The following is a 24,079-nucleotide window of genomic DNA, read 5'->3' as shown; positions in this document are numbered from 1 at the left end:
CCACCCTCTAGGAAAACAAGCCCTGAGGCTGAGCTGCCGCTCTCAGCACTAGTGGGACCTCAGAGCAAACGTGGAGTCAGGTCCATGCATCTGAGGCGACAGAGAATGCTGCAGCACGTCTGCCTGCTTCACCGGTGTACACACGGGTCCATCCATCTGAGGCGACAGAGAATGCTGCAGCACGTCTGCCTGCTCCACCGGTGTACACACGGGTCCATCCATCTGAGGCGACAGAGAATGCTGCAGCACGTCTGCCTGCTCCACCGGTGTACACACGGGTCCATCCATCTGAGGCGACAGAGAATGCTGCAGCACGTCTGCCTGCTCCACCGGTGTACACACGGGTCCATCCATCTGAGGCGACAGAGAATGCTGCAGCACGTCTGCCTGCTCCACCGGTGTACACACGGGTCCATCCATCTGAGGCGACAGAGAATGCTGCAGCACGTCTGCCTGCTCCACCGGTGTACACACGGGTCCATCCATCTGAGGCGACAGAGAATGCTGCAGCACGTCTGCCTGCTTCACCGGTGTACACACGTGCCAGGTTATTAACCAAGAGAGTCACCCAATATTTCATATCAAAGGTTTACGCCCAAACCCAGCTCTCTGATGACTGGCCATGCCAGCATAGGAATCTGAAGGAATAACAAATTGTGTAACACAAACAAACAACATAGGACATAAAAGATACATAGAGCTTGACCCTGGATTTTTCCCTTAGAATAATTCCTTCCATAAATAAGACTTTACTTTTTATATACAGACTTATCCTATAACTGGTTGTGAATCATGGAGAAAGTTAAGGACATCAGAAATCTAAACTGCGTTTTCTGGTGGTCTATCTTCACCTCAGACCACAAAAGACCTTCTCCGAGTGGACACTAAGGTCTGTGAAAATGCTCTTAACTACACAAAGTGACCACAGCTGAGAATGAACATCACACAACTACCTGCAGAATAGTCTTTTAAAAAAAATGATGAAAGCAAATTTTTAAATATAAAGTATATCAAAAAGACTATTAAGGATTGTTTATCAAACTACCTAGAAATACAGGAAAATATCAATTGTCCTCATAATAAAGTTCAATAAATATTCTTTCTGAATCCTATAAAGCCTACAAGATGCTATAGATTTATTTGGTTCCCATAAGTTAAAAAATCTGATTGCTTTGACATAAATCCCTCCAAATTCTTACCTATTGTCAAAGAGAATTTTATTAATGTCTGTTCCCTAAACTCTGAGTTTCTTGGTCTTTCAGAGATGTGCTTTTTATTGGCTTTAATACGTGTACTTAATTTTCTAGCAAATAAACATGATCTAAATTTTAAGGTTCAGGGTAATTCTAGAAAAAAGGCAGACACTGAATTATCTGGATTTCTGCATTCCTCATATCTACAAGGCCTGGCATCCACTGTGGCTTCCCCCCTGGACGCACTGATCACACTGTCAGTAAACAGTAGCTGTGCTCCAGTTACCTACAGTCAAGATTTAAAAATTCCTCAAAATTTCACAACATGATAAAGCCGTTAATATCTGATTTTGACAAGATATGAGTATTAGTGTTATGTAATTTTTTGCTACTGGAAAAGAAATACAAATCTTTATTTTTTCTATCTAAATTAAATCCAAGTTCCATTATCAGTTCTCAAAGTAATATCTAAAATGTACATTCCTAAAGGTAAAGCTGATCAAGAGCTGAACTAGTCCAATATACAATTAAGGGTTGTTTATTCCTGTTATTATTTTTTTTGTCTTATTTTTTGCTTTTTAAATTCCTATATTAAACCCCTGGTTTCTCATGGATTAGATCATAATTTAACATTATAAAAATTAAGTTCAGAAACTACTGTGCTAATATTTAGCTATCAGGAAGGAATCAGACAAAATCAATGAGCTCCATTCGTTTTCAGAACAGAAGATAAAATAGCTTACTAACTGATAATGAGTTCTGAATGTCACTATGACACAAAATTTGCTGTGATTTGCTTATTCAGCTACAAGTGCAGTATTTTCCATGAATGACAACACACAGCATTTCCAACTTGTAACATGAAATTCCAGCTTATAAAGAGTGCACTGTGTGACTTGGAAAAGTCTGATTGTAACTAAGTAACAACCTTCCCCCGGAAAAACAAAATCCATTGGGAAATCAGGCACAGACGGTATTTATCGGTTTTTCTTCCTTTCTTCCTGTGATTTTGTTTCTCAAGACATACAGGTGGCTCCAGTAGAATCCAACACTTGTTACAAAATAACACAGCTACTTTTTTCCTTTTCTTTATCTTTTTCTCGAGGTTCTTTACGTTTACGTTCACTGTTCCCAGATTGTCTTCCACTTGATGGAGAGGCTTGTGCTGGCTGGCCCTGCTTTAAGAGAAATACACAGGCAGAAATTACTCCAATGACTCTAAGTTGCTTAATCACTGTTATCTAGACAGGCAAACTGCAAGAGTAAAAGAAATCATTAATGGAAAAAGACACTATTGGTATATTATATTACATGGTATCTGAGTAATTGCCTCTACCATTCTCGATATATAAAATCAATGTATCTATTCTTTCTAAATAAATGGAATTTCAGACAATAAATAACATGCAGGATAATATTAACCGAAGCCTCAAATCTAAGAGATATTTATCTTAACATTTAGAAAATGTTAAAGAAAAGTGACACCTTCTGGTAAATTGTAATAGTTCTTCAAGGCCTTATTAAATGCTATAATAAACACATTCTAAGGGGTACGCGGTCCTGAGAACTAAGAGTATGGAGCAAGTATATTCTGTGAAATAAGAGAACTCTTTAATGAAAATCTACTCATATCATGGTAGGTTTTAACTTTTAGGCTTGAGGTAGGCAATATTTGAGCTAGGAACCAAAATTCTGTACTCATTTTAACGGGAACTTCCATATTTAAAGTTCTATGGCCCTAAAGGGCACGCTGCTTTCTTGTACACCCAAATCAGAGGAATAGTCCTAGCTTGGCACAGTTAAACATAAAAGGAGGGAGATTCTTCTTTATTTAATGAAATGACATCTAATGCATAGAAGAAACTCACTTAATAGTCATCTTTTTAGCCCTTAAAATATCACCATTTAACTGGGGGAAATGTGCTAACCTTCGTTTAGTGCTTAGTACATGTCAGACAATGGGTTAAGTGCTAACATTATTTGTTCTTCACCACACATTTAAGAAACAAAAAACAAAACGAAACAAAAAAAACCCCACTGCCGTGGAGTTGATTCCGACTCATAGCGACCCTATAGGACAAGGTAAAACTACCCCATAGAGTTTCCAAGGAGCACCTGGCAGATCTGAACTGCCAGCCTCTTGGTTAGCAGCTGTAGCACTTAACCACTATGCCACCGGGGTTTCCACACATTTAAGAGTTAAGTATTATTTTCTATTTTACTTACAGGGAAAAAGAGGTAGAGAACTTTGCCCAAGTTGCTGCAACTACTAAGGAGAGACAGAAGCAGAAAACGTAAATCTACACCTGCCTGGCTCCAAAGTGTGTACTTTTTCCCCAGCAGGACCTCACACTGCCCCCTAGTTGACAGAAAAGACTTTGCTCAAATCGTGGTTTATTTTCTTTGCTGTGCTATTGAGGGCTTAAAAAATAAATTTTAAATATCTTGTCATCAGATGTCAAGTAAACTAATTTCACTAAATGAGAAACTGATTAGGATAATCACAAACTTTGGACAATGTCATAAAACCCATGGGTGCTAAAACGCCAGCATAATTGAAGAGCCAATACATAATTACGATTTTTTTATCTCCGCAAAAATGTCTGTATTGCTCAAGTGCTCACTGCATCTACGCATCAGGACACTAGTTTTACCTGGGCCTGTGTAGAAGCAGCGGCCGCGGCTGCTGCTGCATGCTCCTGTTCCTGGTAATACTGAGAAGCCCTTCTGTCCTCCTCCTCTTGGAGTTTCTTCGCAAGTTCCAAATCACTGATTCCTTCTGGGATTTGTTCCCAATTGATCTCTTGGCTCTGCTGTTCTTGCTGTAGAGATAATGCCATAAGATAGTCCTAGAAAATTAAAGTAGAACCACCTTTAGCAGCGAGTGTCACCCAGTAACTCATGAGCCTAAATAAAGAGGCTATATCTATAAAGCTGTGAGAATGGCTTTAAAAAAACACAAAAAACAGAACTTTGATATAAAAATGAAAGTTATTTTTCCTATTTCTCTTGGGGAGCTATACACTTGTTTCAGTGAGGCTGTCATTGCTCTAAATATCTGTGTCACTCATTTGAAATTCCTTCTAGAAGAGGTGTAAACACCAGAAAAGTTTTTCCCGTTTGCAAAAGAAACACACAAGTGACTATAGAAAATTCAGGAAACGAGGAAAAGTGTAGATAAAGTTAAAATGAATCACTGTAATATTACCGAGATAATCACTGTTAATATTTTAGTATATATCCACCTAATATTTTTTCAACATTCACATACACACTTCTCCACCCTCTGAAACTATTATTTTATAATCTTTTTCCTTTCCCATCTGTCCTGTCTTCTGCTTAAAAAACAAAAAAAATCCTAAGAATTCCCCAAGATTATTAAATATTTTTCCAAAACATGATTTTTAAAGGCCACATAGTAGCCCATTATACAGTCATACTATCAATTCTCAAGACACCCCTGCCCTCCTCCCAAAAGTCCCTGGATGGGGCAAATGGTTTGTACTTAACTACTAATCTAAAGGTTGGAGGTTCAAACCCACTCGGCAGCACTGCAGAAGAAAGGCCTGGTGATCTGCTCCCATAAAGATCACAGCTAAGCAAACCCTATGGAGCATGCTGTCTGTAACACGTGGGGTCACCATGAGCAGGAATTAACTTGACGGTAGGGATTGTTTGTTTTGTTTCTTTCCCTCCTCCCACATACGTACCCAGATTATTTCCAAAAAGAAAAAGCAGTGCATATTTGGTCAAAAGTTACATTATCTAATACCCACTTTATTAATTAGACTCAGTGATGAACGAAACTTGACAACCTTGTGCACCTCTCCCCATCTGTCCTCCAAGTATGAGAGTTGTAAATACTTCAGAGGATGTATAAAAGAAGATCACTGCCTGTGAAGACCTGGCATGACTATCTTACTGATAACTACAATTTGTCCTTCAAATTTTTCTCCTCGACCCTTCAAACTCTGGTCTTTCCCAAGTCCCATGGCCTTGAATCCACCCCTTACCCAGAGACTACCCTGTAAGTGATGCAACTTGACACCTTACAACTGTACTGCTGTGACAATCTACTCCTCTTGTCTTCATTCCCTCTGCTCCAGTATTTTTTACATAGACTGGTTGGAAAAACCCTACACATTTGTCTTAAGTAATATGATGGAAAATGAGTATGTTGACTATCAGGGCTGTTTTTCAAAGGAAAGTCAGGAGTCCTAAAAAGATTAGCAATTATTTGAATCGAGTATTCTGTGCACTCATAGCATACTATTCAAATTGCCGTTATAGAATCTCTCACCTAGCAACATGGTTAGGTTCCAAAGACCAGGTCGCTATGTGAAAATTGGCATTATGTGAAAATGGAGGATGAACACATCACACCACAAAATGGAGCATGACTACATCATTACACAACTGCCAAATTACATCACTGCACAACTGCCAAATTACATCGCTGCGTAACTGCCAAATTACATCACTGCGTAACTGCCAAATTACATCGCTGCGTAACTGCCAAATTACATCACTGCATAACTGCCAAACCATTGACAATCATGGCGCAGCCAAGCTGACGAATAACCTTTACCATCATAGCCAGCATTACTGTTGCCTCACACCCCAGCATTCGTTACTGCCAGACATACGTTGTCAATGTGCAAAATAGTTGGATAGGAGATTTTTTGGTCTTGTTGTAAATGAGAAATGTCAGACAACGAGACAGTTGGTAAGTGAGGAGTGGGCACATATAATATTAGTTGGTCAAATGTCCACAGCCCCTGCTGGTCTGACTGCAGAATCTTTGAAGAAAAGACTGAATTATTTTTGGATCACGAGCACCTAGTAACACTGCCAGGAATACAACTGCTCAGTGAATACTGGCTAGATGAACAGTCTCCATGCACTTGTTATCAGCCAGTGTTTAACGTAATCATATTCTTGCCTCAGCTGGGGAGGAATTACATTACTGTCAGGTTTCTAGTAATAGACACACCTGTGGGTCCATGCCTGCCCCCATGCAGCAGGCAAGAATCTCACCTTAGTTCTAAATGAAAACTGTACTCCCCAGTGCAGCTTCTGCTGTGTCTGCTCCTCCGCCCTGTGGATTCCAAGGCTTGGACTAGCCACCTACTTTTTCACCCAGTGCATGCTATCTTCTAGACTCCCTCTCCTACCTTTTCTGACTAACCAAAATAGGTCTCAAATACGTTCTCATCTCTGCATCTCTACCACCCAGCTACGCCACTGTCACCTCTTGTTTGAAGTGCTAGTCTCTGCCTCTACCTGTGCCTTTCCTATCCATTCTCCACATAGCAGCCTTTCTAAAGGTAGAGTAGATCACGTCACGTCCACGGTAACACAGCACAGCTTCGCTACTGCAATCACCATGAAACTCAAGCTCCTTATCGGGACCTCCCAGTTCAGTATGATCTGGCCTTTTGAACCAAAGGTATAATTAATGTACACATACAATGAAGTATCAGCAGGTGAACCGTGTAAGTAAAAGTTAGAGAAATTTCACAAGTGTTTTAATAAATCTTTACTTCAAATGTTTTAGATAACTGAATTGACATCATTTTAAACAATATGAAGAAGACCAAACAAATGCACCTGATCTATCTGATCTTGCTGTCCTCTGTACACAGTGTCAGGGTCTGAAGGAGGCCTCAGGCGAAACTCTGAGTCACAGAAATTTCCATCACCATCTACATTGTGTAGACTTTCCCAGACAACTTTTTCTTCAGTGAGAAATCCCTGGTCTGTTACCAACAAATACAGTTGACCCTAAGTGAGGAATAATAAATGAAAAAGGAGTGTTAAATGGATCAGAACTAGTTAATATAATGTGTAAGTAGAACTTCATAATCTGTATGTTTAAAGCATATTAATTATTTCTGCTAGTTAGATTTGCACATGATAATAAACAGTAGACCAAGTAGATATCTTATTTGGTCACTGAATTAAATCTACCCGGCACATCAAAGTATACAAAGAAATAGGAGCTCTTGGTTGGCATGCTCAACTTATCAACAGCTTTTGGGGGTTTATAATCTCATTTCACAAAATTGAAAAATATTATGCAAGTTTCTAAAAAATGCATCGGGTAATGAACAGGACACAGTCACAATAAATGATATCACATTGCCTGTGGTTGTTTTTTAATTAACCTATATGACTAATCCAACCCACATCAATTTCTCCTTTCTCTGCACCATCGGTTTCTCTTCCTCTATGTTCCTGTAGTACTTTGTATGTGTTTTCTATTCTAACACTTACACTGTACCATGATCAGGTTTTCCTGCCTTATTCCCCAGACTATAGTTTGAAATCCCTATCTCTGGACCTAGCGTAGGGGACATCATAAAGTTGGAGCCTAATTTTTATTGACTCAATCATGAATTGATATTACATCTATAGTCACCATGACAGAATTTCGCACTGACCTCTAGTTTTTCATATGCATTAGTTCTAACTCCAATCATTTATAAACTTTACGTCCTTAGTATGACACACACGGTGTATAGCCCATTCTTCTCTCTGGACTTGCAGAAGGTGTGACTTTCCTTGACTTGTTCAGAGTTCTGGCTGATTAATATGGTGCCCACTATTGCTCTAGAATCACACTATTCATGTTCTTATTATTAACAATTAATAATTCAGAATAAGAAATTCCTGAAAGAGTGTGGGGTAGGGGTGGAGAAATGACTGAGTGAATTCTGAAGCTTTAAAAACCCAGTACTTATGACCTGTGAACAATGGCTGCGGGTCAGCTCTTCCTGAGGCACAGTGCTCCCTGCTGTCTGCTACCACCTAGCCTAAAACAGAAAACAAACAAAAAAAAACCCAGGGCTGTCGAGTCGATTCTGACTCATAGTGACCCTATAGGACAGAGTAGATCTGCCCCATAGAGTTTCCAAGGAGCGCCTGGCGGATTCAAACCGACCCTTTGGTTAGCAGCCGCAGCACTTCACCTCTACGCCGCCAGGGTTTTCCCACCTACCCTAGATACAGAATAATCTACACAGCCACTGAAACTACCACAGCAACATGAACGCATTCAAAAAGAAAACATTTTGATACTAAGTTTAAAGATATTATTCCAATCAAAACTGAGCTCAGGCCCATGCTCCACCCCTCCACTTCTTTCTTTTCAGTCAGATATTTTCCAATTCGCCAAATATTTGAATGCCTACTGTATGTTCAGTGCTGTTAAGCGCTTGGGGATTCAAATCATGGAAAGTAATGATCCCACCTTACTTCGGCATTAGAGACCCCTTTTATGTGATTCCACAGAATCTTACACTATCACAGCATTTTCACCCACACAGTCTCATGACCTGACTTACTTTGAACACACATTTAGGGTCTACCTTGTCCTAGGACAATTTAAAAGAATAACTAAAAGTTCTTTCCAGCAATTTTCTACTGTATACCCCTGGTATTGTAATATCATACAATATCTAGGTTTTACAATTTATTTTATTTAGCTTGCTGAGGTAGGAACTATAATCTTATCAATAACTTTTCTCCAAATGACATTATCCAAAAAACCAAACCAAACCAGTTGCCATTGAGTTGATTCCAACTCATAGTGACCCTATAGGACAGGTTAGAACTGCCTCATAGCGTTTCCAAGGAGCAGCTGGTGGATTTTAACTGCTGACCTTTTGGTTAGTAGCTAAGCTCTTAACCACTGTGCCACCTGGGCTCCAAAAAATGACACTCTAGGATGGGCCAATTCTGGGAGAGTTTCCATTGAAAGCTATTACCATCTATAACGATGGACATTTTATACATTCTAACTAAAAGGGTGGCCCTTTCTTGGTACACTTGAACTGTCTATTTGACCAACTTGACAAATTTAATAGAAATAATTAAGTATTTTCAGCCTTTAAAATACTGAGGAAAGCACTGCTTGAATATTTTTTTGGTTAACTAGCTTGAATTCAAATTACCTAATTTCTTAGGAACTTAGTTTTTGTTTTGTTTTGTTTTGTTTTGTTTCCTTACAAATGAGATAGAGGCAGTTAGACCAGAGAATTTCTAAGGTATTTTATAAACTGAAAGATGAACTTTATTTCTACTAACAAGCATCAGCCTCAACCACAAAGAGCTTTCTTATCCACCTAGAGGGACAGCGAGGCACAGCTGCTGAGAGTATGGAGGTGGAAGTCAGACTGAGGTCACTTACAAGCTGAGTCCACCACTCATCTGTCAGTGTGTCATACTGCTGTGATACTGGAAGCTCTGCCACTTGTATTTCAAATACCAGCAGGCCCACCCATGGGGGACAGGTTTCAGTGGAGCTTCCAGACTGAAACAAACTAGGAAGAAGGGCCTGGTGATCCACTTCTAAAAAAATTGGCCAGTGAAAACCTTATGAATAGCAGCGGAACACTTTCTGATAGAGTGCCGGAAGATAAGTCTCTGAGGTTGGAGGGCACTCAAAATATGACTAGGTGGGAGGGGGAGGAGCTGCATCCTCAAAGTAGAGTCCTTAAGGATGTGGCTGGAGTAAAGGTTTCGGGACCTTCATTTGCTGAGGTGGCACAACTCAAAAAGAAAAAACGGCTGTGAACATCCATTAATAATTGAAACATGGGAAGTATAAAGCATGAATCTCGGAAAATTGGAAGTCGTCAGAAACGAAACGGAACACATAAAGATTGCTATCCTAGGCATTAGTGAGCTGAAGTGGACTAGTATTGGCCATTTTGAATCAGATAATCACATGGTCCACTACGCCGGGAATGACGAAGAAGAATGGCGTCATATTTATTATCAAAAAGAACATTTCAAGATCTATCCTGAAGTACAACTCTGTCAGTGATAGGATAATATCCACACGCCTACAAGGAAGACCAGTTAATATGTCTATTATTCAGATATATGCACCAATGACTAATGACAAAGATGAAGAAATTGAAGATTTTTACCAGCTTCTGCAGTTTGAAATTGATCAAACATGCAATCAAGGCACTTTGATAATTACTAGTGATTAGAATATGAAAGTTGGAAACAAGAAAGATCAGTAGTTGGAAAATATGCCCTTGGTGATACAAATGATTTCGGAGATTGCATGATAGAATTTTGCAAGACAAATGATCTGTGCATTGGAAATACCTTTTTGAAACAACATAAATGGCAATTATACATGTAGACCTCCCCAGATGGAATACACAAGGGTCAAATCTACTACATCTGTGGAAAGAGACTGTCTTAGTTATCTAGTGCTGCTATAACAAATACCACAAATAGGTGGCTTTAACAAACTGAAATTTATTTTCTCACAGTTTAGGAGGCTAGAAGTCGGAATTCAGGGAGCCAGCAACCGGGAAAGGCTTTCTCTCTCTGCTAGCTCTGGAGGACGGTCCTTGTCTCTTTGAGGTCTGTTCCTGGATGATCTTCACGAGGCTTGGCATCTCTCTTCCCCCACGTCTGGTTTGCTCCCTTGTTTAATCTCTTTTACATCTCAAAAGAGATTGACTCAAGATAGGCCCTGTACTAATCCTGCCTCATTAACATAACAGAGACAATCCATTCCCAAATGGAATTATAAAAACTGGAATAGAGGTTAGGGTTTACAACACATATTTTGGGGGGACATAATTCAATCCATAACAGAGATGACAGAGAAGCTCAATATTCGTCAGAACAAGGCAGGGGCTGACTGCTCATATGCAAGTTCAAATTGAAGCTGAAAAAATTAAAGCAAGTCCACAAGAGCCAAAATACAACCTTAAGTATATCCTGCCTGAATTTAGAGACCATCTCATGAAAAGATTTGACACGTTGAACACTGATGACCGAAGACCAGATGAGCTGTGGGATGACATCAAGGACATCATACACAAAGAAAGCAAAAGGTCAATTACAAATACAGGAAAGAAAGAAAAGACCAAAGTGGATGCCAGAAAAGATTCTGAAATTTGCTCTGGAACATTGAGTAGCTAAAGCAAATGGAAGAAATGATGAAGTAAAAGAGCTGAATAGAAGATTTCAAAGGGCACCTCAAGAAGACAAAATAAAGTATTATAATGCAATGTACAAAGACCTGGAGTTAGAAAACTAAAAGGGAAGGACACACCTAGCACTTCTCAAGATGAAGGAACTGAAGAAAAATTCAAGCCTCAATTTGTAATACTGAAGGATGCTATGGGGAAAATGTTGAATAATGCAGGAAGCATCGAAAGAAGATGGAAGGAATATACAGTCATTGTACCAAAAAAGAATTGGTCAATGTTCAACCATTTCAGGAGGCAGCATATCATCCAGAGCTGATGGTACTGAAGGAAGAAGTCCAAGCTGCACTAAAGGCATTGGCGAAAAACAAAGCTCCAAGAATTAACAGAATACTAGTTGAGATGTTTCAGCAAAGAGATGCAACACTGGAAACACTCACTAGGCCAAGAAATCTGAAAGGCAGAAACCTGGCCAATTGACTGGAAGAGATACATATTTGTGCCAATCCCAAAGAAAGGTGATCCAACAGGATGCGAAAATTATCTAACAATATCGTTAATATAACATGCCAGTAAAATTTTGCTGAAGAAAATCATGGATAACATTTCTTCCATAGGTATTGATTGTGGATTCAAGTAAAATGAATCCTTGACAACTTCAATATTTTCTCCATTTATCATGATGTTGCTTATTGGTCCAGTTGTGAGGGTTTTTGTTTTCTTTATGTTGAGGTGTACACCATACTGAAGGCTGTAGTCTTTGATCTTTATCAGTAAGTGCTTCAAGTCCTCTTTACTTTCCACACGCAAGGTTATGTCATGTGCATATCACAAGTTGTTAATGAGTTTTCCTCCAATCCTGATGCCACATTCTCTTCATATAGTCCAACCTCTTGGACTATTTTCTCAGCATACAGATTGAATAAGTATGGTGAAAGGATACAACTCTGATGCACACCTTTCCTGATTTTAAATCACACAGTATCCCCTTGTTCTGTTCAAATGATTGCCTCTTGTTCTATGTACTGGTTCTGCATGAGCACAATTAAGTGTTCTGGAATTCCCATTCTTTGTGATGCTATCCATAATTTGTTATGATCCACACAATCAAATGCCTTTGCATACTCAATAAAAAACAGGTAAATATCTTTCTGGTATTCTCTGCTTTCAGCCAAGATCCATCTGACATCAACAATGATATCTGTCACTCCACACCCTCTTCTGAATCAGCTTGAATTTCTGGCACTTCCTTGTCGATGTACTGCTACAACCATTTTTTAATTATCTTCAGTAAAATTTTACCTGAGTGTGATATTAGTAATATTGTTTGATAATTTCCATATTCTGATGGATTACTTTTCTTTGAAATGGGTACAAACCTGGATCTCTTCCAGTCAGTTGGCCAGGTAGCTGTCTTCCAAATTTCTTGCCATAGACTATACACCTCCAGCGCTGCATCCTTTTGTTGAAACATCTCAATTGGTATTCCATCAATTCCTGGAGCCTTGATTTTTGTCCATGCCTTCAGTGCAGCTTTGACTTCTTCTTTCAGTACCATTGGTTCTGGATAATATGCTACCTCCTGACATGGTTGAATGTCGACCAGTTGTTTTTGGTACAGTGACTCTGTATATTCCTCCCATCTTCTTTTGATGCTTTATGTGTCATTCGATACTTTGCCCATAAAAAATATGTTGCTATCAAGTTGATTCTGACTCATAGCAACCCTATAGGACAGTGTAGAACTGCCCCATAGTTTCCAAGGAGAGCCTGATGGATTCAAACTGCCGACCTTTCAGTTAACAGCTATAGCTCTTAATCACTAGGCCACCAGGGGGCCCGTAGAACACTTCAATATTGCAACTCAAGGCTTGAATTTTTTCTTCACTTGTTTCAGCTTCAGAAATGACAAGCGTGTTCTTCCCTTTTGGTTTCCTAACTCCGGGTCGTTGCACATTGCAGTATAATACTTTACTTTGTCTTCTTCAGCCACCCTTTGAAATCTTCTGTTCAGTTCTTTTACTTCATCATTTCTTCCATTCACTTTAGCTTTTCACGTTTAACAGCAAGTTTCAGAATCTCTTCTGGCATCCATTTTGGTCTTTTCTTTCTTTCCTGGATTTTTAATGAGTTTTTTACTTTTTTCTTATATGACATCCTTGATGTCGTTCCACAACTCTTCTGGTCTTCGGTCATTAATATTCAGTGCATCAAATCTATTCTTGAGATGGTCTCTAAATTCAGGTGGCATGTACTCAAGGTTGTATTTTGGCTCTCCTGGACTTGTTTTAATTTAATTCAGCTTCAACTTTGGTGACTGGTAGATATTATTAAAGAAAAAAAAAAATGAATCAATTTGATTAACATACCCATTGTAACCCTATGAATCATGCAGCTAGTAAATTGAGAATATTTCATCTAGGTATAGGTTTTAAAAATATCTACGTTCTCTTCAATGCTTTCATGTACAGAGGGTCACCAAAAGGTCTCACCTAACAGAGAATTTACCATTGTCTGGAGCCCTGGTGGCACAGTGGTTAAGAGCTATAGCTGCTAACCAAAAAGTTGGTAGTTCGAATTCCCCAGCCATTCCTTGAAAATCTTATGGGGGCAATTCTACTCTGTCCTATGGGTCACTATGAGTCTGAGTCAACTCAATGGCAATGGCTAATATCCATTGCCTAGAGACAGGAGTTAGAACTGAGATGTAGTCCTGGAGAATGACATAATAGACTAGAAAACATGTATACCTCCCCTTAGTTAAACAAATGCCCATAACTCATACATCTCTAGAGTTCCCTAAGACTTTAGATGAGAAGAGATTTTCACACACAAATTAGGGTTTAATAAATTCCTAAGGAACTTGGTACAACCAGTAAAGAAACTGGGGATGACCTCCCTTAGGTATTGTGCTTATTCTGCCAGCATGGACTTCTTCATTGTTGGCCTGGATCCTCAGATAATGATATGATATAATATGGGTACCAGAAAGTATAAAGATGCTTTATAAATACTATCTTAAAAATAGCCCAACTATTAAAATAATATTGTTAGAAATATTTATGGCTAACTGTCAGTTCATTATACCCAGTGCCGTCGAGTCGATAGTGGCCCCTAAAAAAAAAAAATTATAGACAACATTTATCTGTAGTACAAAAGCATTCTATCCATATGTTAAATTTATTTCTTGCTGAACATGTTATCTTGAACTCTCTGGGATGAACTGCGTTTATACTATAGCTGTTTATTCCAAAGTGTTCACAGAGGTAGAAAGATGAGAAGCAAGGTTATCACCGAAATATGAGTAGTTAAATGGCCCTACAATTTCCAGGGTTTTTCAAAAGTGAAGTGTTAGAAGGCATTATTACCAAGACCTAATGCAGTAATAAAGTAGCCACTTCTTGTTTGAAAAAGCAGCTTTCAATTTTTTCCTTGCTTGTATCCTTGTTAGATCAGATTCCCTGGGGCTCAGGTTTATAAAAAACTACAGAAGCTCTCACAATTCAGGAATTAGTGGAAGACGATACATTTTTAATGCTGAAAGGACTTAACAGAACAAGGGCGCAATCTTCCATCCTATTTCCTTACCAAGCAAATGCATACATACCACGTTGGAGGAATCCTTTCCTTAAATTTTATTGAGTATTCCTTTAGTATTTATTAACCACTACCTGTCTGTCAGTTTGTCATACTGTGGTGGTTTGCATGTTGCTATGATGTTGGAAGCTATGCCACTGATATTTCAAATACCAGCAGGATCACCCATGGTGGGCAGGTTTCAGTGGAGCTTTCAAACTAAGACAGACTAGGAAGAAAGGTCTGGCAATCTACTTCTAAAAATTAGCCAGTGAAAACCTTATGGATCACTACTGAACATTATCTGACCTGCTTGCTTTGGACATGTCATTAGGAGGGCTCATTCACTGGAAGAGGTATTTGGTGAAGTAGAAGGCCAGCGAGGGAATGAGAAGCCCTCAGTGAAATGGACTGGCACAGTAGCCACAACAACGGACTTGAACGTGCTGGTGATTGTGGAGATGACACAGGATCAGGCAATGTTTCCTTCTGTTGTACACATGGTCACCATGAGTTGGAGTCAACTCAATAGCTACTAACAACAACAGTATTTATTAAATAATCCTTTAGGACTTCTAGTTCTACACCAATAGCCAAAGATATGTTGTACATTCTGTTGTAAATCAGTTAATCAGTCACTGGGTCAGTGCAGAGAAAAGTGTCTCTGACCCCTGTGAAGAATGTACTCACTGGGTACTCTGCCAGAAGCAAAGCAATGTTTTATCTGAAGAGTCTCCAGATTGGAAAGATGGTACAATGGGGATACGGGCAATAGGTCTGAGAGGATTTTAATGGGGAGCATAAATACATAGTCCAAAGGCTCATGAGATCCCTGGAAAAGACAAGGTTTGGATCATATTAAAACAGAGTTACTCCTCCAAGTACAATTCATGGCCCTTGATTAGATCCTTGTTTGAACAAACAATCCATAAAACTATTTTGGGGGAAAATGGGAAATTTGAATACAGACTGAATATTAGATGATATTAAGAATTATTGTAATTTTTGTTGACAACAGCAACTTGAATGATTAGATGGGAACCTTAGGTGACAGTGAATTTATGTTAATGGAGAGGAACAACTCAGAAAAGGAGGGTGAGAATGGTTGTATAACTCAAAGAATGTAATCAATGTCACTAAATGGTACATGTAAAAACTGTTGGACTGGTGTTTGTTTTGTTGTGTATATTCTCAACAACAACAGAATAAAATAAAAAAAGAATTACTGTCATTTTGTTAGATGCAACAGTGGTAATGTGGTATGAAAGAAAATAGACTAAATGGACTAGTTTTTAGGGTACATATTGAAATACAAGCAAAGATTAAAAATAGATGAAAATATGTCAATTATTAAATGTAGGTGATGAATATAATAGGCACATATTAAGTTAGCCTCATTTTCTGTAAGTTTGTAATTTTTCATAATAAAAAGTAAAAAAATGTTGCTGTTTGGGTTTAGGAGTCACTATAGTAAATAATGGCATTCATTTCCCCTAATGGCTAGCCACCAGAATAGTTGGTCCCTTTTATCCCTCCTATATAGGGTTTTTTTTTTTTTTTTTATATATAGGGTTACCTTAGAGAAGAATGATGTTTTATTTGCTCTAGGTAATATTTCTCTCTATAATAAAGTCACAGAATATTATCATGCCCATAATGAAGTAAACAAGTACCACCAACTCCAAGGTACAATGAAGGGTGGGAGTGGGAAGGGGTGGGTGATCCCTGGCGCATATCTGGCCAATGGGAACAAGTTCAAGATCTTTTGTATTCAAACAGCCCATAACTTCCTCTCATCCCCAGGAACAGCTATCTAAGTTCATTCACTTCTGACGCTGCCTAAAGGGTGAATGCACAGCTAGAACTACAGGAACTGGAGCTCTAAAAACATTTTCACTGATAGAGGGTTTAAGGGACTCTCTCTAGAGAATGAACCTCAACACTTTCCCTAATATTTAGATGGGAAAAAACTCAGTATCTGTTGACGCAGCCCATTTCATTCAATGGGTAGCTAGGGGGCAAGTGCAAAAGAAGAGGCCAGGATTAAGGAGAAAGTTTCTCTGGGATGATAGGTTTATTTCTGCCAGAATACTTCCCTGACCCAGTAGAACTGAGAAATCTTTTAACAGTTGAGGTATAATTTACTGTTGGGGCCTCAAAGGATATACTTCAGTTCACTGGGTGGCAGATGTACACTGGCAGAAACAGTAACTCTCAGCAAGGCCTTCAGAGAAGGCACTTAGAAAATCTCTCACTAAAAATAAGGGACAATGATCAGGACTCATTGTAAAGGGGGCCAGGAAAGCAGCAGATCCAGATTAGGAGCTCTGCGGTAAATAAGACACCAAATCAAAGATATTAAAAGAGATCATAGTCAGACCTAGAGCATCAGAGATACTATTAGAGAAAACCTAAGATTCTGGAAACAAGATTAGAAATGAGGTGGGAAGGGGCAACCAATTCTTAATGGTCATCTCATTCTTCCGTAACATGCTCCGATCCTTCCACTCTGCTAGCTCAAGAATTCTCACTGCAACTATTCCGTTTAGCACTGGGATCACTAGTTCATTGACCCTTTCGCTTCCTCTCTTATCCGTCATTCCCTTCTGTCTTCACTTCTCTCCTTATCCAGCAGACATTCCAGTGTCTCCATCTCAATTTTCTCTTACAAATTCCCTAAACTCCCTTGCTCTTCTACCTTTTGTTACACCCACTTAACCAAGCCTCAAACCTAGGCCAACACTCTAGCTACCTTCTTCATGCCCACATGCTGATGAATATTGCCACAGAAAAAGCAGGCAAGGGGCATATGCACGTAATGATCGGCATCCTCAACACTACCTGGTGATTCTTCTTAGCTTCCTCAGAAAAATCAGAGGTTACTCTCACGTACTGCAAAGACCACTCCAAACTTTCCTTCTTCAAATCTGGAACTGTACCTTCCCACCCCTACTCAGTCTCAGTAAATGACAAAGAAAACAGAAGCATTCAAACAATAACTTGCTCTACTTCCTGCCATCAAATCTACAAATTTACCTATAGCTATCTATTCTTTGCTTCCTTTACAATGGAGAGGTCCCTTATCAAAGGTTAATCCCCTTCACCTGTGTTCTGGGTTACACTTCCTATCCTTTCTCATCTTCTTAGGAGCCTTCTAATATCAATTATCCTCTGTCTTGAATCTTCAACCTTTATCTCTCTATTAAATCTTTCAACATTTAAACATGATCAAGTCCCTTAAATTAACACACACGAAAATCCTCCCTAGGCTCTACACCTCGCTATAGCTATGAGCCAAAAACACAGCTCACAGACAGGCTTTTTCTAAGAGCTGCCTATAAGTTCTCTTTCCTCATATCTTAATAATTTCTTAACCAACTCAAATTGGATTTCTTCTGCCACCACCATTCTCTAAAACATCACCAATGACATCCACATTGCTGATTGACACTTCTTTCCCCAGTCTTCTTATCTCACATATTCCGTCAACAGCATCTGACAAGTAAAGGTCTCCATCGTTCTTCAAACACTCTCTTCCCCTTGGCTTCCAAGACACAATATTCTTTAGATTTTCCTCTTATCTCTTCTTTCTCAGTCTCCATTGACAGTTCATATTCCTCTACTTGATCCTTAATTGTTGGCACTTCTCAAATCTCTGAGCTAGGCCCTTTCTTTTTCTTCTCGTGTGTATTTTCCTTATACATCTCATCCTCTCCACAAATTACTGTGTGCCAAAATTATCCCAGTCTTGAACAATTTACCTAACATTTCCACTTGGAGAGATGCCTCCCTCAGAAGCAGCTCTAACAGTTCTAAGCCTGGTCTTTTGTGATCTGTCTTCTCTTCCAGTGTTTTCTGTTTCAATAAAAAGTGCCACCAATCATTCAGTTGTTCCTGCTCAGAACCCACAAGTCATTCTTTTTATTTTTCAGATCCTATTCACCAAATCTGGTTGATTATAACTCCTAAATGTCTTTGGAATCTAGGTCTACTCTCCATTCCGTTACCATCGTAGTCCATGTCACTATAATCTCTTGCCTGGCCTACTGCAATAGTCTCCTGACTAAATTCTACATCCACTCTTGCTCCAAACGCCAAAGCATGTTAATGTTGTGTAAGCAGCAGGTAGACACACATCACTAGCGGCACACGGCTTAGCCCTGGATAAGACTTACTAAGGAAAACTTAGAAGCAGACAAACAGCAAAATACATACATTTCCTGAGTTACCATTATGTCACAAAAAGGCATGCTTAGGCCAGACACAGACACATGGTGGAAAGGGCCCCAAGAGACACACCCCCTCCCCAACCATATACTGCTTTATACAAGAAACTGAGAGACTTAATGGTCTGACTGAGACTAGAAGGACCCTGGAGGTCATGGTCCCCAGACATTCTGTTAGCCAAGACAGGAACCATTCCCAAAGCCAACTCTTCAGACAGGGATTGGACTGGACTATGGGATAGAAAATGATACTGGTAAGGAGTGAGCTTCTTGGATTGGGTAGACACATGAGACTATGTGGGCAGCTCCTGTCTGGATGGGAGATGAGGGGGCAGAGGGGGTCAGAAGATGCCCAAATGGACATGAAAATAGAGAGTGGAGGGAAGGAGTGTGCTGTCTCATTAGGGGGAGAGCAACTAGGAGTATATAGCAAGGTATATATAAATTTTTGTATGAGAGACTGACTTGATTTGTAAACTTTCACCTAAAGCACAATAAAAAAAGAGAAGAAAAGAAACTGAGAATACCTAGCTGATGAATAACAGACTTCCTGGTCAGGGATATGGCCTTGATAGAAAAGGAAACATATGGAGCTCACTTTTGACAGAGACCTTGTTGTTTTCCTGCTGAACTATCTCATGCCTGCTAAGCTGAGCCAAAAAGGGAGAAGGAAAAGAACTACAGGGTCATCAGGAAACCAAGGGTTGACTCTCCTTGAAACTCAAGAATCCGCAAGATCTGTCACCTGCCTCTCTTTAGCCTCTCGTGCTTCTCCTTTGCTGTGCTTTAGCTACACTGGCCCTCTTTCAATTTCTTAATGAATCAAGCTCTTTCCCTCCTTAGGGCTTTGCACACAATGTTCCATCTGCTTAATTAACCCTTTTTTGGCTAACTGAGTAACTCCTAGAAGACTCCTTTTTCAGGTCTCAGTTTAAATGTGGCCTTCTCCAGGAAGTCCTTCCTGACAACCCCAACTAGGTTGTAAGTCTTGATATAAGCTCTCACAGCATGTTATATGTACATTTTACAGGTATGTTGCAATAGAAATAAATTATTTGTGTGACTGTTTAACACCTGCCCCTTGTCAAACTACGGATCCTTAAATGGCAGGAACCAGCTAACCTTGCTCTGAGCTGCAGTCCTAGTACTTAGCTTGAGCACCCAGACATAATATATGCTCAATGGGTATTTGCTAAATGAATGGATAAAGACTGGACTTGATGAGGTCAAAGCCCATTGCCATCGAGTCATTCCAACTTATGGTGACCCTAGAGAATGGAGTAGAACTGCCCCATTGGGTTTCCAAGGAGACGGCTGGTGAATTCAAAATGACAACCTTTTTGGTTAGCAGCCAAGCTCTTAACCACTGTGCCACCAGGGTTCTTTGACGAGGTCAGGCAAAGCTAAAATGACTTATCAGTCATCACTGTGTAGCAGTAATTCTGATTCTGATGTAACAGTGCTTTGTAACTTTGCCCTTAGATTTCTGAGGACCGTGGATGATTTGCAAGCCCTGGTGGCATAGTGGTTAAGTGCTACGGCTCTTAACTAAGAGGTCGGCAGTTCAAACCTGCCTCTGTGGGGCAGTTCTACGCTGTCCTATAGTGTCGCTACAGTTCGGAATTGACTCGGCGGCAGTGGGTTTGGTTGGTTTGGGTGGATGATTTTGGGCCCATACCTAGCATGCACCTAACTAAAATGTGGGGGCAATACAAATGAACCCTTGTTGTAACTAAGATGGGAATAGGAGAGCTAGGGCTTTATGGTACGCTGACATAAGCAAACAAATCATTATTTTACACTACTCTGTGCAACTCAATAAGTAAGGTGTTTAAGGAAATAAGACCTGAGTCCTGACTTCAATAATTTTACTTCCATTTAAGAAAATAAGACACATTTACATGGAAAGAAAACAGGTAACCAGGTACTAATCAATAAGGGCCAAATAAGGATGGTGTGGCCAGGAGTCCTCAGCCTTGGCTGCACATTAGAATCACCTGGGAGCATCTAAACAAACACTGATGCTCAGCTCTCAGCTCCAGAGATTCTGATTTCATGGAGTTGGTGGTGGATTCTGAGCCACTGGTATTTTCTTAAAAGCTCCTCAGGCAGTTCTATCATTGAACCTGGGCTGAGAACCACTGGTTTAAGGAGTTAGTATTTGAAATGCTTATTAAAGGACGGATAAAATTTGGACAGGCAAAAAGGAGTGATGAGGTCTTTCAAAATAGGGACTATGGGGTAAGAAATGGCCGTCAAGATGCAGCAATGAGAAAGCATACGTATACACGGGGGTGAAAGGCTATCAATAAGTAGACAGACCATTCTGGCTAAAGCAAAGTGTTGGCATAGGGGAATAGTAGAAAATATCTTGAGATTTTATCCTTGAGGTACTCGGTGCTAATGAACATTTTTGCTGTATTATTGACATGATCAGAGCAAGATTCTATGGTAGAAGTCTATGTGCAAGTTCATAAAGACTTGAGCTAGGTAGCAGCTGTAAAAAATTGGATGGAGGTGAGAGATATAAAAAGGGATAAATCAGTGAGATTTTTTGGCAGAACCATAAATACCAGTAACAGAAGAATTTAAAGTCATACTGATAACTTTAATAGCAAACACTATCATCCAGGCAAAACTTGATTCTTTCTTTCAACTCCTTTAGCCCTCAGACATAAACAGCCATAATTAGAAGTCATTCTATTTCTATCTTTCGGGTTTCTCTCTCTCTTTTTTTCCTTAGAAATTAAAATAGTAAATACTTCTTAATGCAGTAATCTGTAAAAAAGAAGTGAGACTTAATTAAAAATAAAAAACTAATTTGATAACACGTACATTGCTAATCCATTCCATCATAAAGAAGTATTTAATAATAATCTTCACAGTTTGATGGTTAATGAATTTTATGCTAACATCTTTTATTCTAAAGCATATTATAAGACATCTCTAAATCACACTCCTTTAATTGAGAATAACAGTTAAACAGCTCCTTCTAGGTCATACCTTGTATTTGGTCATGGTGCTAAAATGATTGTTCCGAAAAAACACACAAAGCTCTCCTTCCTGAACCGTTGAAGTTAGTTCACATAATCCATGGTATGTCAGCTGAGTGGCTGTGTTGTTTAGAAACTGCTCAGCTACAAAGCCTATGGAACCAATGCATAGTATTAGATGGGAGAATAATTTTGAAATTCATAAGTTATTCTTTTTCTATTTACATTGTGCTCCAAATACAGGGAAGAGCCAATCAAAACGAGACTTTCCTAGGATAACGGTGATGGCCCTGAACTGGAGAGTCCTCTTTCTAATTCGTCTACGGAAGATGTGTCTATAGGCATTCCCATCCTAAGAAATAGCTGTGTGAAATTATTTTTATCAATAAACGTGTTCCCATTTAATACTCCACCTACTTCCAAAAGGGCTTCAGGTAGCTTGTAATAAAAGACACGGACCTGATAAAAATAAAACCCATTAAAACAAATATGAAGGCAGGAGTTAGTCATTTTAGAAGTGGGTAGGAGAGAAAGACGTATGTCAACAGCTACTTCCCCTATGGCTACATGGTTAGAAATTAAATGTAGCCTTAATAAAGAGAGCTGCCTAAGATTTTAATAAAGATACCACATAATTCTCAAGTCTCAAATCGCCAGTTCTTGCCTTAAGACTAAAAGTAGGTATAAGATTGAACAGGAAAAATTGATGTCCTTTTTATCGCAAACGCCTCCAAAATATCCCACTCATTATGCAGATATATCAAATTCAGAAACAGAAATTATTTGTTCTGTTTTTGAAATATATAGAAGTTTTCTGGGGTAATTTAAAAGATACATACACACATATTATTTAAAAGCCTGTATTTCTCTGCCTTCCTCCTTTGCTCCTTCTTTAGCAGGGAGGAAATGTTTCAAAAGCAATAAAGGGAAGGGAATGTGCTAAAAGTTGTACTGTTAGCAGAGGTGCTGATACAGGGAGTAGAGATGAATCTGTTTTAAGAAACTGACACTTCAGCAAGAAACTGAAAATAAACTTGGAAGAAATTTGGGTAAAGGCATGATAAGAGCCAAAGAAGGTTGGATTATGAGGGTTTATCTCCACCCTGCACCTTTAGCATCCAGCCACAGCACTTCAAGCTGAAAGGTGGTTGCAGGAAGTTCCCTACATCACACTATGCCAAGGCCTTGGTTAAAGTGGAGGGAAGGTGCAAAGAATAATTAAGCAAGCCAGAGCCAAAGGAAATTCACAGCATACCTGCAACTTCTCAGCTTTATACATTTAGAAATAAAAGTTTTCTCCCTGCCCCCAGTTATTATTGACTTTGCTAAGTAGTAAGTTACTAAGTAGAATATATTAGTTATATCCTAAAGCATTTATCATTAAACAGCATTTAATAGGAAAGCACTCTGCCTGTGCTGAATAGTACCATTGCTGTCTGAAATATCCACGTCACTAAACGCTTCTTTCAGAAAAGTGTGTCTAAATGCCCCTCCCACCCCTCACTCACCTAACAATCCTCTCTACAAATTCCTTTCAAAAAGATATGAAAGTTCAGTAGAGATACAGTGCAACATTACTTTCGTGTTAGTGTGAAATTCAAATTTTTTAACACTAGAAGGACCTTTCTCAGCTACTCCTTTTCAGAACAGGACATGAGCTCAGACAGAAGAGATTAAGTACCTTCCCCAAGAATGTAAAACTAGTTATGCCAAAGTGAAGGCTGGAACCCAGGAGAATTACTGGTATTAAGTAAAAAACTTAGTGCAGATGATTATTACAAATGCCGACTTAGCTATGTATCTCCTATTTACGACTTACAGAGAATAATGTTTCCTAACTCTTCTGCCGCTTAGACAGTGACATCCTTGTGATTTCAGTGGGATATTCAAAAAGGCTAGTCTGGTTTCAACTTTTCATAACTAATCAGACAAACTTTGGTAAGAATTCTGAGTGTTACACTGCAGTCTACTTGTCTGCATTGCTTTAAACAGTCCGGTTTCAAACAACAAATAGTTTACTTGCAACGTTCAGGTTAAATGAATCTCAATTTTACTGTTACAGATATTATTACTGATGATACGTAAGATTAAAAATTAATATAATGGTAATAACAAAGTAAGAATATTAT

General features: G+C 39.1%; 1 protein-coding gene across 4 annotated transcripts in view; it reads right to left on the bottom strand.

The window, feature by feature from the left end:
- Positions 1–1,754: 1,754 nt before the first annotated feature.
- The window catches only part of MINDY2 (MINDY lysine 48 deubiquitinase 2), an 88,591-nt gene continuing 66,266 nt past the window's right edge, over positions 1,755–24,079 (bottom strand). Inside the window, exons 7-10 of one of the 4 annotated variants that reach the window (XM_049905501.1) lie at positions 21,961–22,103; positions 6,804–6,977; positions 3,848–4,042; positions 1,755–2,368 (exon numbers count right to left, since the gene is read on the bottom strand). In XM_049905501.1, the coding sequence (XP_049761458.1) occupies positions 2,249–2,368; positions 3,848–4,042; positions 6,804–6,977; positions 21,961–22,103 (632 nt within the window). In that variant the 3' untranslated portion in view covers positions 1,755–2,248. Of the gene's footprint in view, positions 2,372–3,847; positions 4,043–6,803; positions 6,978–21,960; positions 22,104–24,079 lie in introns of all 4 variants that reach the window. The other 3 variants (XM_049905500.1, XM_049905503.1, XM_049905502.1) reach the window with 3 other exon arrangements.

This window comes from Elephas maximus, chromosome 13 (genome assembly GCF_024166365.1).
Source record: "Elephas maximus indicus isolate mEleMax1 chromosome 13, mEleMax1 primary haplotype, whole genome shotgun sequence".
In the NCBI taxonomy this organism is placed as follows: domain Eukaryota; kingdom Metazoa; phylum Chordata; class Mammalia; order Proboscidea; family Elephantidae; genus Elephas; species Elephas maximus.
The sequence above is the reverse complement of the archived record's forward strand: the minus strand, read 5'-3'. Positions and strand labels throughout refer to the sequence as shown.